Genomic DNA, 15910 nt, shown 5'->3' on the forward strand with positions numbered 1-15910 from the left:
GCAATCACATATGAGGTTTCTTTTGGGGCTGATGAAAATGTTCTAAAGTTAGTTAGTTGTGGATGGCTGTACACTGTGAATATACTCAAAACCACTGAAGTGTATGCTTTAAAAGGGTGAATTTTACTTATGTGATTCTATCTCAATGCTGTTAATGAAAATATCAATTATGTATAAATGCCAACTATATTGTCTATCTCTAAGAAAATATTATTTTTAAAATGATGTAAGTTAATACCCCCTAAAAAGACCTTTCAGCACCAATATTCATACAGAAACATTTGAAACCTTCTGTCATTAATAACATCATTCTTTTGTGTTCTGGGCTAAAAAATCTATTAAGAGTCATTTGGCTAGGTGTCATTAATCTAGCCACCCTATCATTTTATACTGGCATGCGATTTCCACCTTCAATTAATCTTCAATATTGCTACCACCTTAGTTTTCCTAAGACATTATACTTAATTATGAAGGGCCTACCACATCAAAATTCTGCAAAGTATATAAGACTCCATACATAGTTTAGTCCTATCATGCCATATTTCCTACTATTATCCTCAAATAAAACCTCTTGGGCAGTAGCATAATGGTTAAGAGAACCATTATGCGTGGGCTCTAGAGTCAGTTTGCCTTGAGATGAGTCCTAGTTCCCCTATGTGAGCTTGGGCAAGTTACTTAACACCTCTGTGCCTCAGGTTCCTCAACGGTAATATGTGGATAGCATCTATTTCCAAGGGTTGTCAGAAGATTAAACAAGATAATACACATAAGACATGTAAACTGTCTGTCACAGAGTAAACGCTACTATTATCATTATTCCTGCATTATATTGCTCCTCCTATATGCAGCACTTTAGAAGACATGAAACAAGTTTATTGTATGGTCCCTACCTTTAAGAAATTTTTAATATAGCTGGGAAGTCATAAAGCAACACACCTGCCAAACACTAGTAGATCTTGAGCTCGTGTGTGACTGCTTGGTAGGGTGAGAGAGACAGGACAGGAAACCTAAGGCCCAATCAACGTTTTGGTGAGCGTTCACCTAAAAACCTAGGACCCCCAAGGGCTACACTTTCAAGCGTCAGGGTAGAAAAGGGTACCACGGAAAAAGACAGAAGTAGCAAGGAAATCTGTTTATCTGGATCTTGGTGTTGGGTGGACAGGGGAAATAAATCTACCCTGAGAATACGTAACTACCAGCAAATCCTTGAACAGGTTTAAAACCTGAGAAACACAGGCTAAGATTTTAAAGTGGTCCACAGTTGGTAGTGACTTCGGGTGAATGGTGGAAACAAATAAAAATCTTTGCAAATTCTCTCTGAAGAAATTTCCATAGATCAAGTTCTGAGGAATGAGAGTTAACAGTCAAAACCCACAGGCCCACGTGGAAACAAAATACTATAAGCAAGAGCCAGCAGAATCTGACCCATAAAGACTGAAGATATTAGAATTAGAGAAAATAAATAACTATCTTTAATATGTTTTAAGAAGTAAAAGTTTGAAAATATAAGTAAATAACCAACCAGTATGAAAAAGCCTCAGAACTTCTAAAAATAACTGAGATTAATAACTCACTGGGAGAGGGAAAAAAATGGATGGGTCAAATGGCTCTTAGGACAAAGCTAAAGAGAAATGTTAGTGAGTGGGAAATAAATTCAATAATATAGACCATTTGATTTATTTATACTCTCTCATTGTGAGCTTTCTACTTATCTTGGTTTTTTGATATAAGGGTTCATGAAAACTTCTGGCCTTAGTGGAACCTCCAAGGAAGGAGCAAACAAGAATTGCTAGTTCAAAGACCTTGAAGATATCTTTCTGGATAAACCATTCATTCTTCAAAGGGGCATTCTTATTGCCAATGGCACGAAATAAGGTTGCAGAGGCCAATGTGGAAGAGTGGGAGAGAACAACAAATTATGAAGAACCTTTGGATCCTTGCAAGTCAGTTTGAATGGTTTTTAACTCAACGGTTGGTGAAACACTATAGCTTTTGATAAAGAGGTGCTTTAAGAAAACTAAACGAGTGCTGGGTTCAAAGTCCAATTTTTATCCCACCTACTCTTACCCACTTTAAAAAATTCTAAACATAAAATATAAATATAGATGGATGTCCACATTTTTCTACTTTCATATAGTACTTGAATAACGATAAACAGTGTATACAATTGATTCCATTTTTCTGTTAATTGTTTTCTTATCTTGATCCTTGCTTCTTCTCCCGATTATACAACTCTCATTGGCAGAAATGTCATTTCTCTTTTATCTTCCATTATGCTAGCACAGATAAAGCAAATCCAAGGCTTTCCTTCAAAAGCTAAATATGCAAACCAGTATTCAGCAATATAGGAAGTAAAATCATGGTTTTTTAAAAGGACAAAGTTCTTTAAAAAGTTAAAAATTTACCATCTCTAACACTAGATTGATCTTCCTCTCTCTTTTCCTTGTCCTTTTGTTTTCTATCTCCCTTTTGACCTTTATTAATTTCTGTGTTACCTAATTTCAAATTGATAAAGTTAGTTTGAGAGGTTTTTCTCATAGCTTAAGGGTTTAACCATAAGCATGACTTTATAAATGATGAAATTATTAACCTAAACAAACAATTCTCAGAGATCTTACCTAAAATAATTAATTGAAATATGATTATCTTCCCCAAGTTAAAAAAGCCCAATTTTATCAATAGGATTAATCACTAGAATAAAATGGACATACTTGTACTTTTAAATTTTTCTTATTTCACTTATTTTTTAAGATCCCAAATTAAAATTGTTTCTTCTATATCTCTCAGGATGAAATGAATGTTCTAACACTGCTGTATACAAACCAGCATAAGGAACACTATAGCTCTCAGCTCTCATATAACCTACTAGACATAAATTGTAACATCTCCCAGTGGTAACTGTTTTCCTTTTTCTAAATATTTAATAAGATGTACTGATGAAAATACAGACACACCAAACAATTTGATGTTTTTCTCCTTGAAATTATAAACAACTGTAATTGATGGCAATTTCAGAAGTAGAAAAATCAGCAGAATTGCATTTTATCCCTCATCCCTTTTGGAATCACAAGATTAATGAGTAGTAGTAATAGCTTACATTTATGAGAGCTACATGATTTATAACTTTTAATTGAAATTTTAATTGAGTAATTGTAGATTCACATGTGGTTGTACAAAATACAGAGAGATTCCCTGTACACATAATTTGATTTAGACACAGAAAATATTAAGAAATACTGAAGACTGGGTAACAGTGATATAAGAAATACAAACTCTAATATCTTCGTAAGCTGTGATCATATGTATTTCATTTCTTACCACTGGTACTTTCAACATGAAAAGTGAGTTACTAAGCTCATGGTGGAATTATCAATTTATAAAAAGTATGAATAGGCTTATTAGAACAATGAGATACTGGCCACAAGCTCTTCAATTTAAAAATAGACATTTTACAAATATATTCACATGCCAAAATTGCTCTGATAGCACCATCTATTTATGAAATCTCTGTTTTTACTACTCAACAAGGTAATATTCAAATAATTTTTGAAGGATTTTAGTCTATTCAAGTTGCCCTCTCAATATGAGACCAAAAGACATGGTTTTAAAAAACTGTTCATTCTGATACCCCACTACTGAGATATAAACTTTCTTGATACAATGAATTATAAATTAATTCAACATTTCAGAAAGACCACAGGAAAGTAAAGGCAGTTATGACATGAAAATTGATTTAGAACTTGAAAGACATATGACTAAAGACATGATTATGTTCCTGGATTATTAGTCCCTAAATGCATATTTGTTTAATGAATTGTTGAAACATGATCCAGACAGTATTATTTCTATCATCCTAACTATAAATTATAGAGCATTTCTTCATCTGCGTACCCTTTAACACTTGATATTTTTGATTTAGCACTTCTTACACAGTGCTCAGGTTAGTGACTCACATTATTAAACCATAGCCCTAATGGTGGATATTTGAGTACCTTCTTTGGGGTTCTGTTTTAAATAACAACAACAAAAAATTTATGTATAATCTTTGATTATTCAGGGTCTGGCTAATCACAGGTTTTGGGTAATCTTTCTTTTGATGAAACTTTCACAAAACAAGAGGTTGACAGAAACAGTTAAAAAGACATTATTTAAAACGAATAATTATCTAGAATAAATTTTTAAAAATAGTATTTAAGTATTATTTAAAAAATAAATTTCACCTGAAAGAATATTTTAAGTGAATTCTTTATGAAATGAAAGTACAAACTCAAATTAGTCAATCAATTTCATTATGTCAGCCAATAAAATTCTATTAATTAAAGGGAAATTTCAAAATCATTTAAAACATAACTAATATTTTGAACCAAAATCAGATACATACCAAGCGGAGCTTTGAGAAAACGCCGCTCAATGCCCTGCTCTATTTGAAACAGTGCCATTGCCAGATGGTGAACCACGGTGCTCACCGACTGTGGCGTACTTGCAGTAGTTGAGACAGTACTTGGAGTTTCTGTTTTTACGCCCAAAAGTCTACAATTAAAACAATGAAGTGTTTATGATACTTAAACACACTATTAGGTGAAACTTGAATACACTCGTTCATCCAAAAGCTTACTTACACCTGTGTAAGAAACAGTTTCCTCAATCTCAAGGAACTCTCATAAGCTAGTAGGAAAGGGAGATAAATACACGAATCAAAAGTTAAACTAAATATTAAGTCATTTAAGGAGGTCAGAAGGGCAAATATTTGGAGGAGGAAAGACGGATGAGATATGGCTTAGGGGAAAGGTTTCAGAGAGGCGACACTGTGACGGGCCTTAAAGGATAAGAATCTCAGGCAGTTTCTCTTGCTTCAGTTTTTACTGGGTAGGACGCTTACTGCTGCCTCCTAACTAGGTCCTCAGCCTCCAATCTTACCGCCTTTGCAACACATCTCCATGCTGCAGCTAAAATGATCCTTTCAAGGTACGAGTCCGTTCTCTGAGAGCCTCTGGTATGCGGTCTTCCCTCCCAGTCTCACATCCTCTCCACTTTAGGGCTCAGGTTTGCAGTCACCTCCTCAAACACTCACTTGCTGTCCTCCATGTTCTACCATGACAAGCAGCCTCCACGATATACCACAATCGACTGGGCATGTACTTTTACCAGACTCCTACCCTTTTCTCTAATTGCTACTTCGTGTCTCTCCACCATTTCCTTCTAGATAATAAACTCCTTAAGCGCAGATACTATCCAAAATAACTCTGAAAAGCAGAAGTATCTATCTATAGATATACAGACAGAGGTTCTGATTAATAGTTCAAATAATATTTAAGTCTACCATAATTTATCAAGTTTTCCTACAGAAAAAAAAGGGTAGTATAAAGTTATTTTCTGAAGTTAATAAAATCTTAAGTTCAAAGACTTTTTTTTAAACTTGAGAAATTATCATTATCCTAATAAGTCGTCTTCCGGCTGCACTAGTACAAACTGGAGTAACAAAGAGCCTGAGGTTTAACAAAATCATCACTTGAGCAGTTACAAATATTAAAGTCTTCACGACAAGATTTTAAAACAATTTTTTGAAGAAAAAGAAACATTTACTTAAAAAAACTTGTAAGTAAAGCAGCAAGGAAAAGTGATGGTTACTTTAAAAAAATCCTTTTTGTACCTGTCTTTTACTATGACCTTCGTTTGCTCATCGATTTCCACCTCTTCTACATCTTCATTCACAGTTTTAATTATCCCATTTTCCTTGTTTTCCTCACTTAACAGCTCATACCGTCCACTTTCTAATGCTGATCTCCAGATGTGTCGATCTGTAACCTGTAACAAAACCCAAATTTACTAACCCTGAAAAAAGGCGTATGTTGTTCCTAAGAAGTATGAGGTTCAATGTACATATGAAAAATTCATGAATATTCTAGAACAGATTGTGAATCAAAAAGGGATCTAAAAATAAGGTTACTAAGTGGCCAAAATGGAATTCGTGTCATTCATAGATGGAAGCTTTAATTCCTTACTCTCTATATAGGGAAATCATAAACAATTCTAAGATTGGTCACCTGACAGTAGCAAAAAAAGTGACAAATGATAGCAAAGGAATGAACAGAACACACATATCAAGCATGAATTACTTACAGATTTTAAAAAGGTAACAAAGAAACCAATAAACAAACCAGACTCAGCAGAGCAGGCAGGAGCTGGTCAAGGAAGAAGAAAATATCCTTACACATTTCAACATCTCGGATGAAAACACCATAAAACAGATTTTAAAAATACTAAAAATAACTATTTTAAAAGTCAATTATGTTCATTAAATTCCATTTAAGAAAGCAGATAGTCATATTTAAGAAAGATTTCTATCCATATAGAAACATTTTGATACAAGGGAATAAACAAGTTTTCATAAAAAATGTATCCCTTCGTGGTATTTACTCAAAACACACATGCCTTGCCTATATCAAATAAATTAACAAATATGACCAAAATTCTGGTAATTAGGTAAACAAAAAGTGGGACCAGGTACAAACCTTGATTGCTCCTAATGTCCCTTGGTAGATTCTGTCTTCAATATCCAACAGAAAGTCTCTCAGCCTCAATTCAAGCTGCCTTTCTGCAGACATCTGCGATGGGTCATATGCATTGGAGGATCTCCCTCGACTATATGTAGGCTTGCTATCAGTCTGAGCTTTGTCTGAAATAGTCATCAAATATCTTTATTATGATTTTCTTATTAAAAAATTCAATTACCTCATGTGACTGTTATGATTGTGAGATAATGGATATAAAAACACAGTAAATCCTTGAGTGCAGGAAAAAAAAGTACGGGGGAGAAAATGTTTGCATATCATACATCTGATAAGGGACTTGTATCTAGAATATATAAAGAACTCTTACAACTCAATAGAAGGACAAATAATCCAATAAAAAATCCAATAAATAGGGGCCAGTCTGGTGGCTCAGCGGTTAAGTGCACATGTTCCACTTTGGTGGTCCGGGGTTTGCCGGTTCAGATCCCAGGTGCGGGCATGGCACCGCCTGGCAAGTCATGCTGTGGTAGGCATCCCACATATAAAGTAGAGGAAGACGGGCATGGACGTTAGCTCAGGGCCAGTCTTCCTCAGCAAAAAGAGGAGGATTGGCAGCAGATATTAGCTCAGGGCTAATCGTCCTCAAAAAAAAAAAAATCCAATAAATAAAAAAGATCTGAATAGACTTTTAATGAAGATATACAAATGGTCACTAAGACCATGAAGAGATGCTCAACGTCATTAGTCATTTGGAAAATGCACATCAAAACCACAATGAAGTACCACTTCACACCTCTAGGATGGCTAGATTCAAAAAGTCAGATATTAACAAGTGTTGACAAGGACGTGAAGAAATTTTAACCCTCATACACTGCTGGCAGGAGTATAAAATGGTGTAGCCCCTTTGGGAAACAGTCTGGAAATTCTTCAAACAATTAAATAGAATTACCATATGACCCAGTAATTTCACTCTTAGGTATACACTCAAAGAAATGAAAACATATGTTGACACAAAAACTTGTATGCAAATATTTATAGCAGCATATCCATAATAGCCAAAAGGTAGAAAGAGCAGAAATGTCCACCAACTAACATATGGGTAAATAAAACGTGGTATATATGTACAATGGAACATTATTTGGCCATAAAAATGAATGAAGTATTGATATATGCTACAACTTAGATAAACCCTGAAAACATTATGCTAAGTGAAAGCAGTCAGTCATAAAAGACCACATATTATATGATACCACTCAGATAAAATGTTCAGACAGGAAATTTACAGAGACAGAAAATAGATTTGTGATTGCTTAGGTCTATGGGGGGATGGTAGCTAAAGGGTTTGGGGTTCCTTTTTGAGGTGGTGAAAATGTTCTAAAATTGACCATGTGATGGCTGCACATACCTGAATATACTAAAAACCAGTCAACTGTACACTCTAAATGGGTGAATTGTACGGTGTATAAATTAAATCTCAGTAAAGCTGTTAAAAAAATAACTGTGATCTACAGTTTTTAACCCTGAAGAGAACTAAGTAGTCATGGTACTATGCCCCTAAATTTAAGCATTCTCTACCCAGAGACTCTCATTTAGTAATATAAAACACCTAAAAAGTCCTACTGTTTTCTCTTATCTGTCATCAACGAACCAGCCATCAAATAGGAAATGTTGCTACCTGATCTGCCCTTGCAGCCAATCTCCAAGGAAGCGATCACTAATGGAACCTGTCCCTGGACCCTCAGCCAAACCCTTAGGGCATGTCCTCACTCACTCTCAGTATCTCTAACACTGATGGCAACCATAGCACTCTGGGTATTCGGAGTCTACCGATCAAAAGGCATGAGATCAGGAAGAGTATGTATCTTCTCACATTGCTAGATGTGCTCCTCACACCCCAAATGGAACCCAGGGGAATCTAGAGAACCCTGTTTCTGTAACCTGTAAACTGAAAGCATGGTCCAAATGAAAGATAAAGTGTTTTAAATATAGCTCTAATAGTGTGAAACATGTTTATTCCTGAACCAGAGATTATGTGGAGAGAAAAATAAAGGAAATAGTTTTCATTGAAAATTTACCTGAAAAATGAAATTTCTCTTCAGAAAAACGGGCTAGCTGCGCACATATTCTGCTTTTCTCCTGCAACAAAGTTTCTTTTAAGGCACTTTCTCTATGTCCTCTAGAATTAAGAGCTTCAATAAGCTGGTCTAGCTGTTCACAAGAACTGTAAAAGCACCACCGATTTGGCTTATGCACTGGTTTTGGCAGCTGCACAGAATCATCACATGGACCTTGGTCAATGTTGGAGGTAGATGCAGACATCAAAGACTCTCCAGTTGTCAGTGGATACCTGAGGATCTTGAGACTGTACATTGTTCTGAAGTGAAGAAGGTCTAGGCAACAGCATGTCTTCAGTAAGACCAGAATAATCCTCTTCAATAAACAACCCAGGAATAGAAGGGAAAATCCAGTATCGCCTGTACATGCGGTCGCGGCCCAAGGGGAAGATATTGGTACATGCTATGGCACTTTGGATTTTTTCTAAGAGCTCTTTCTCTTTTCGTTGGTGTTCCTGTTTTAAAGCTTCTTCTTCATCAGCAGTAAGAGACTCCCTTATTACACAGCTGACCTCTTCTTGCCTTGTAAATTCTTTGAATCCGTTTTGTCCCCTTTTCCCTGTAGTTGAAACAATATTTGATCATCATCATCATATTTTAAGTTTTCATTAGAAAAATATGATACAAAGCTACCTGAAGTGTTATGTGTTATGGACTGAATTGTATACCCCCTAAATTCACAGGTTGAAATCCTAAACCCCACTATGACAGAATTTGAAGACAGGGACTCTAAGGAGGTAATTAAGGTTAAATGAGATCGTAAGGGTGAGGACCTAATCCAACAGAACTAGTGTCCTTTTAAGAAGAGGAAGAGAGACCAGAGCATGGTCTCTCCCCAACTAGTGGGCACAGAGGAAAGGTCACGTGAGGACACAGTGAGAACGCGCTATCTGCAAGCTGAGGAGAGAGGCCTCACCAGAAATCAACCCTGCTGGCACCTTGATCTTGGACTTCCTGCCTCCAGGACTGTGAGAAAATAAATTTCTGTTGTTTAAGCCACCTTGTCTGAGGTATTTTGTTATTGCAGTACAAACAGACTTAATACACTATGTTGATAAGAACCTGGTACACAAATATAAAAGGACACACAAAAATCTGCCCTCTCCATACTGGAGAGTGAGGTAGTGTCTGTTAGTTATTCTGCAACATACATTCAGTCCTTCCTCTAAGGCAGGAGTCAGTAAACTACTTCTGTAAAGGGCTAGATACTAAATATTTTAGGCTTTGTGGGTCATATGGTTTCTGTCGCAGCTATTCAACTCTGACATTGTAGCATGAAGGCAGCCACAGACAATACATAAATGAATGAGCATGGCTGTGTTCAATAAAACTTTATTTATGGTCACCGAAATCTGAATTTCATATAATTTTTACATGCCATAAATTATCACTTTTTAAAATTTTTTTCAACTATTTAAAAAAGTAAAAACCAATTTTGGCTCATGGGTTATATAAAAAACAGGCGGCATTGCAGATTTGGCCAGTGGGCTGTAGTTTACTAACCACTGCTTTAAGGTTACAGAATCCCTAAGTTTTAGCTGGGCACCCTGCAATCCTAAAGAACGACATTTCCCAGACCCTCTTTCCCCAGTAGGCATGGCTGCACGAGAAACTTCTGGTGAAAGAGATGGGAGCAGAAGCATTATACGTAACCTCTGGGTTGTGCCTCTTTCTTCTTTCCCTCTTCCAACTAGCTAGAATGGAGACATGGTGATAAATCATTTTTGGACATGAGGATGGGAGCAAAACCCTAAGGATGTCAGCACCAACAAGACAGAAAGAGCCTATATTCCTGGTGACCTGCCTGGCCTTTTATGATGTGCTGAAGAATTAAACTCTCTTGTTTCAGTCACTGTCATATTGCTGAAATGGTTGGGGAGTGTTTCTTCCATTTCTTTTGCTTGAAAGAGTCTGTATAAGATTGAAATTATCTGCTTCTTTAAAATTTGGCAGAATTCATCTATAAGTTGTGCAGGACTGATGTTTCCTTGTAGGAAAATTTTTAATACTGATTCAAGATCCTTAATGGTTTAAGACCACTCACATTTTTAATTTTTTCATGAATCCATTTTTATAATTTATATTTTTCTAAGATTTTGTCATTTTTGCCTCCATTTTCAAATTTATTCCCATAAAATTTGCATATATTGTCCCCTTATTTTTAAATTTCTACTCTGTAATTATGTTGCTTTCCTTTTCAGTCTTAATTTTGTTTATTGTGACTCCACCTCCCAAAATCAATTTCAACAAAGATTTGTCTAATCTGTCTTTTTGAAAGAACAAACTTTTGGCTTTGTTCTTCTTCTCTACTGTAGTTTTATTTTCTCTTAATTTCTACTTGTCTCTATTGTTTCCTTATTTCCTTATATTTGGGGGATTATTCTACTTTCTACCTCTAACTTCTTAAAAGAATGCCTACCTCAATGTACCCTTTTTTATAATATGTATCAAAGCTATAAATTTTCCTCTAAATAGAGGGACTGTTTCTGACAAGTGTTAATATGCAGTATTGATTAGTTTAAAATATTTTCTAGTTTCCATTTTGGTTTCTCCTTTGATCCATTACTTAGAGGTATGTTTTAAAACTCTAATCATATGAGGTTTATTTGTTTTGGATTTCTAAATCAATTGCATTGTAATCAGAGAATATAGCCTCCATGATATGGGAGACTTTCTGTTTACTTATAATAACCATTTAGAAAACAATGTATGGGGCCAGCCCCATGGCGTAGTGGTTAAGTTTGGTGTGTTCCACTTTGGTGGCCTGGGTTGGCAGGCTTGGATCCGGTGCGCAGACCTACACCACTCAGCAGCCACGTTGTGGTGGTGACCCACATATAAAGTAGAGAAAGACTGGCATAGATGTTAGCTCAGGAGTAATCTTCCTCAAGAAAAAAATGAGGATGATTGGCAAGAGATGTTAGCTCAGGGCTAATCTTCCCCAGCAAAAAAAAAAGAAGAAGAAGAAGAATGTAGAAAAAAGATACCATTCAAATTACAGGCACACAATAAATGTAAGGATTTCCTTCAACAGTTATCAAATGAAGACGGTTAAAGTTCTTCAGAAGTAATTTGTATCAAAAAATATATTCTCTTTGATCCAGCAATTTATGGAATTATTTTAAGGTGGTAGAGATTCCCATTCTCAGCAATATGACACAAATTACAAGCATTACTGATCTTTCTATCACTAACATTGAAGAGGCATTCAATGTATGCTGAATGAGTACGTTACAGAACAAAAACTTCTATTTGGCCTAATATAAAGCAGTAAATACAAATACTCAACAAAACTTGCTGACTGACCAAAAGGTGAAGTTATGAGAAACTGACCTATTAAGTGATATGAATACTGTCTCTCTCCCCTAAAGTATAAACAACATGTAACTAAAGACCTCATATACTAATGTAACTTTATAACACCATTTTATAACAGAATGGTCACCACTTAAAAAACTTATCACAGCAATGAATTGGGTATTTAAAAAACAAATACACCTTGGAATCACAAATGGAAGTTATATTAATTATATTTCAGAACAGCTGAATTAATAAAGTGCCTTATCAATTAAAACAAACAAGCACATCCTTAAGAAATTTCTGTATTACCCCTTCTGCGTCTTTTATGTGATCCTGGGTCATCTTCATCTTCAGTAACCGTATCTTGATCTAGTTCCTTTTGCTCTATTTCTTTGCTCTCAGTGCTAGTATCAAAATCCTCCCTTTCTTCCTCCCTTAAAGATAAAAACAAAAATTATATTCATTAATGAATATACAATTCCATTTGTGGAATATTTATTGCCTACCTGCCAAGTGCCAGGCATTATACTTAGGAAGCAGTGGACAAGACTGACACAGAGTTTAGACTCTTGCAGAGGAAATAGATAAATAATTTCATAAACTATTATAAAATTAAAACATGTATTAAGTACTAAAAAAGGAGACATGCAAGCTTCTATAAGCATTTCAAGGAGAAGCAAATCTAGTCTCAGGGATCAAGAAAGGCTTGTCTGAAGAAGTGAGATTCAAACTGCAAGTCTAGGGAGACCAGGGAAGGGTGAGGAGGCAGGGAAGAAGAAACCTCCATTTCTTGCAGAGGGGTTAACATGTGCAAAGGCACTAAACTGAAAGGAAAAGGAAGGAGCTTATAATTTTGAGAAGAACGTAAAGGAAAAAGAAGTAATACAAGATATGGATGAGAAAAAGCCAGGGTTAGATCATACTGGGCCTTGTAGGGCATTACTCAAAAAGCAGTGGGAAGAAAGTAGAAGAGTTTTTAGAAAAGGGAAATGATACGATTAGAAAGCACTTTGGCTGCTATCTGGAAAATGATCTGAGGGAAAAAGCAGATGAAGGGAGAACAGTAAAGAGGACATTGTACTAGTCCAGGACGCTGGCAGGGAGATGATGGAGGCTCAGAGCAGAAAGAAGGTAAGTAGACAAATAGTGGAGGACAGAAGCAGACAAATTTCAGATATAGGAAGTAGGTAGAATGAACACAATATAGATGTTTTATCCAATCCATTATATTGTCCAAATTAAAATTGTATGAACCATGAAATAAATTTCACTATTTATGTTCTACATCCAAAACGAGGTTTGCAAATTAAAGTATATTCAGGAGCCAGAGAGATAATGTAAATGAGTGAGGCTAGATAAGTATAAAAAATATGAAGTGGTGGGATCTATAACATGCTTATTATTATTTTTTTTAATTGAGATATCACAAGGAAAAAAAATCTGTTAACTATGTGAGGTGATGGCTATTAACTACTAGTTAATCATTTCCCAATATATGCATATATCGAATCATTATGTTGTACACCTTAAACCAATACAATGTTATATGTCAATTATATTTCCATATAACCGGAAAAAGTTTATAAAATCTAAAAAAAAATTGAGATATATAATTCACATATCATAAAAATCACCACTTTAAAGTGCACAATTTAGTGGGTTTTAGTATATTCACGGTTATACAATCATTACCCTTATCTAATTCCAGAACATTTTCATCATCCTAAAAGAAAAACCTCATTGCCATCAGTAGTCCCTTTTCATTTCCTTTTTTCCACTGACTCTGGTAACATTCATCTACTTTCTGTTATGGATTTGCCTATTGTGGACTTTTGTGACTAGCTTCTTCCACTTAGCATAATGTTTTCAAAGTTCATCCACATTCTAGCATGTTATCAGAATTCCATTCCTTTTTATTGCTGATTAACACTCTCCTGTATGGATATACCACAGAAGGGATAAATAATTTTGTTTATCCATTCAGCAATCTATAGACATGTGTATTGTTACCATTTTTTGGCTATTAAGAATACGCTGATGTGAACTTCTGTGTATACATTTTTGGGTGTATGTATGTTCTTAATTCTCTTGGGTATATACCTAGGAGCGGAATCGCTGGCTCACATGGTAACTTCCATATGAGGAGCTGCCAAACTTATCCAAAGCAGTTGTACTATTTTACATCTCTATCAGCAATGTATGAGAGTTCCAATTTCTCCATATTCTCAACAGTACTTGTTATTGTCCCTTAATTGGATTACAGCTATTCTAGTGAGTATCAGGTAGTAATTCATTGTGGTTTTGATATGAATTTCCCTAATGACAACTGATGTTGGGCATCATTTCATGCATTTCTTGTATATCTTCTTTGGAAAAATGCCTTTGCCCATTTTTTAACTGAGTTGTCTTTTATTGTTGAGTCGTATGTGTTCTTTATATATCCTGGATATTAGACCATTACCAGATATACGATTTGCAAATACTCTTTCCCATTCACTGGGTTGTCTTTTTACTTTCTTGACACTGTTCTTTGAAGCACAAAAGTTTTTCATTTTGATCAAGTCCAATTATCTGTTTTCCCTTTGGTAGCTTGTGCTTTAGGTGTCACTTAGGTTTCTTAAGGTATCCAAATTCAATTTATTAAAGTATTGTTCATGGCCATATAAAATACAGCTGTAGCAAGCTTGTGACATAGGATCTTAAGGCTTAATAGGTATTTTTACACGCAAGTATAATCAAAAGCCAATACACTAATTTGGAATACTGAGATTTTTAGAAACTTCCTTTGCAGACTGTGTGAAAAAAAGACTATTTCTGCTAAATTTGAATATGGTTTGCCATCTACAATATGGAAAAATTCCCATTTGTCTTCATAGCCAATCTTCATCCCAAATATTCTGAAACGCAATGACATACTTAGGCAGTCACTAAATTACTTAAAGTGCTGCCATCCTCTCCCTGTACTTTCTACCAAGACCTCCAATCTCATCCTTATTCCTTGACAGGCTCAGAGGAGCTCCTTGAAACACAGTGTACACCTGTGATGATGATGCTGGTAGAGGTGGGAGATATTCCTATTAATGCTAGAAATATATTACTGGTTAAAAATAGCCTACTGAAAGTTTTATGGGAAATTAACTTTTATAAAATTAATTCTATTAGAAAATGAGTTCTAGATTCCCTGGAAGTACTTTTTTAACATAACACCTATATACTTGAGGACTATCTATATGTAAATTTCATATGCTCACTAACAGAATTATGAAGTACCTATAGAAAATTAGTTTTCTAAAAGTTCTGAAAGCATTTGAGTTTAAGGTGCTAATTTTTATTCTTTACATAAAAGCCAGATGAGCAGTGTAATCGAACCATACCCAACAGACATATCTGCAGCTGAATTTCTTTGCTCATCTTCCTTCAGTTTTTCTTGTTTCTCTTTCATTTTTTGTTCTTGCTCCTTAAGTTTTTCTTCCTTCCTTTTACGAATTCTGAAAGTTAAAATAAAATATTATAGTCTGTCTGATGCGAAAATACTTTTAACTTTTAGCATCTTGCCTTTAATCATCAAATTCTGGAAAGTACTCCCAATGTTATCACAAAACCAAACCATAATGTAGTAATCCATTCATAGCCTCTTAGTAAAGCCAGCAAACATCAGTGTGAACCAATGTCACATTATAGCCCAATGTGAAATATGGTTTTAGATACAAAGAAATAAACAGCTTTCACTAGTACAACTGACTGAAATTCTCTTACCTAGCAGCTGCTTCTTCTCTCTCTTTTCGATGTTGTTCTGCTTTTAACTCTCGGAACTCCTGCTTTGCCTGTCGTAATATATCAACATAATCTTCGATGAAATCCCTAGTAGAAACTAGGGTCAGTAGTTTCCCACAGAGAGCATGAAGTATCTTCATTTTCTCTCCTGTCAAAAATTGGTAAATAACTTTTGTATTATCAATGACAAAAAGAAATTGTGTTGAAAAA

At 35.2% G+C, this 15910-nt stretch overlaps 1 protein-coding gene across 1 annotated transcript in view; it reads right to left on the reverse strand.

The window, feature by feature from the left end:
- The window catches only part of BAZ1A (bromodomain adjacent to zinc finger domain 1A), an 83678-nt gene that overhangs the window by 7819 nt on the left and 59949 nt on the right, over positions 1-15910 (reverse strand). The window contains 8 exon segments of the mRNA XM_070588083.1: positions 4382-4530; positions 5651-5805; positions 6513-6676; positions 8588-8849; positions 8851-9185; positions 12236-12360; positions 15301-15414; positions 15683-15848. Coding sequence (XP_070444184.1) covers positions 4382-4530; positions 5651-5805; positions 6513-6676; positions 8588-8849; positions 8851-9185; positions 12236-12360; positions 15301-15414; positions 15683-15848 — 1470 coding nt within the window.

The sequence above is a fragment of the Equus przewalskii genome, chromosome 1 (assembly GCF_037783145.1).
Source record: "Equus przewalskii isolate Varuska chromosome 1, EquPr2, whole genome shotgun sequence".
NCBI lineage: Eukaryota > Metazoa > Chordata > Mammalia > Perissodactyla > Equidae > Equus > Equus przewalskii.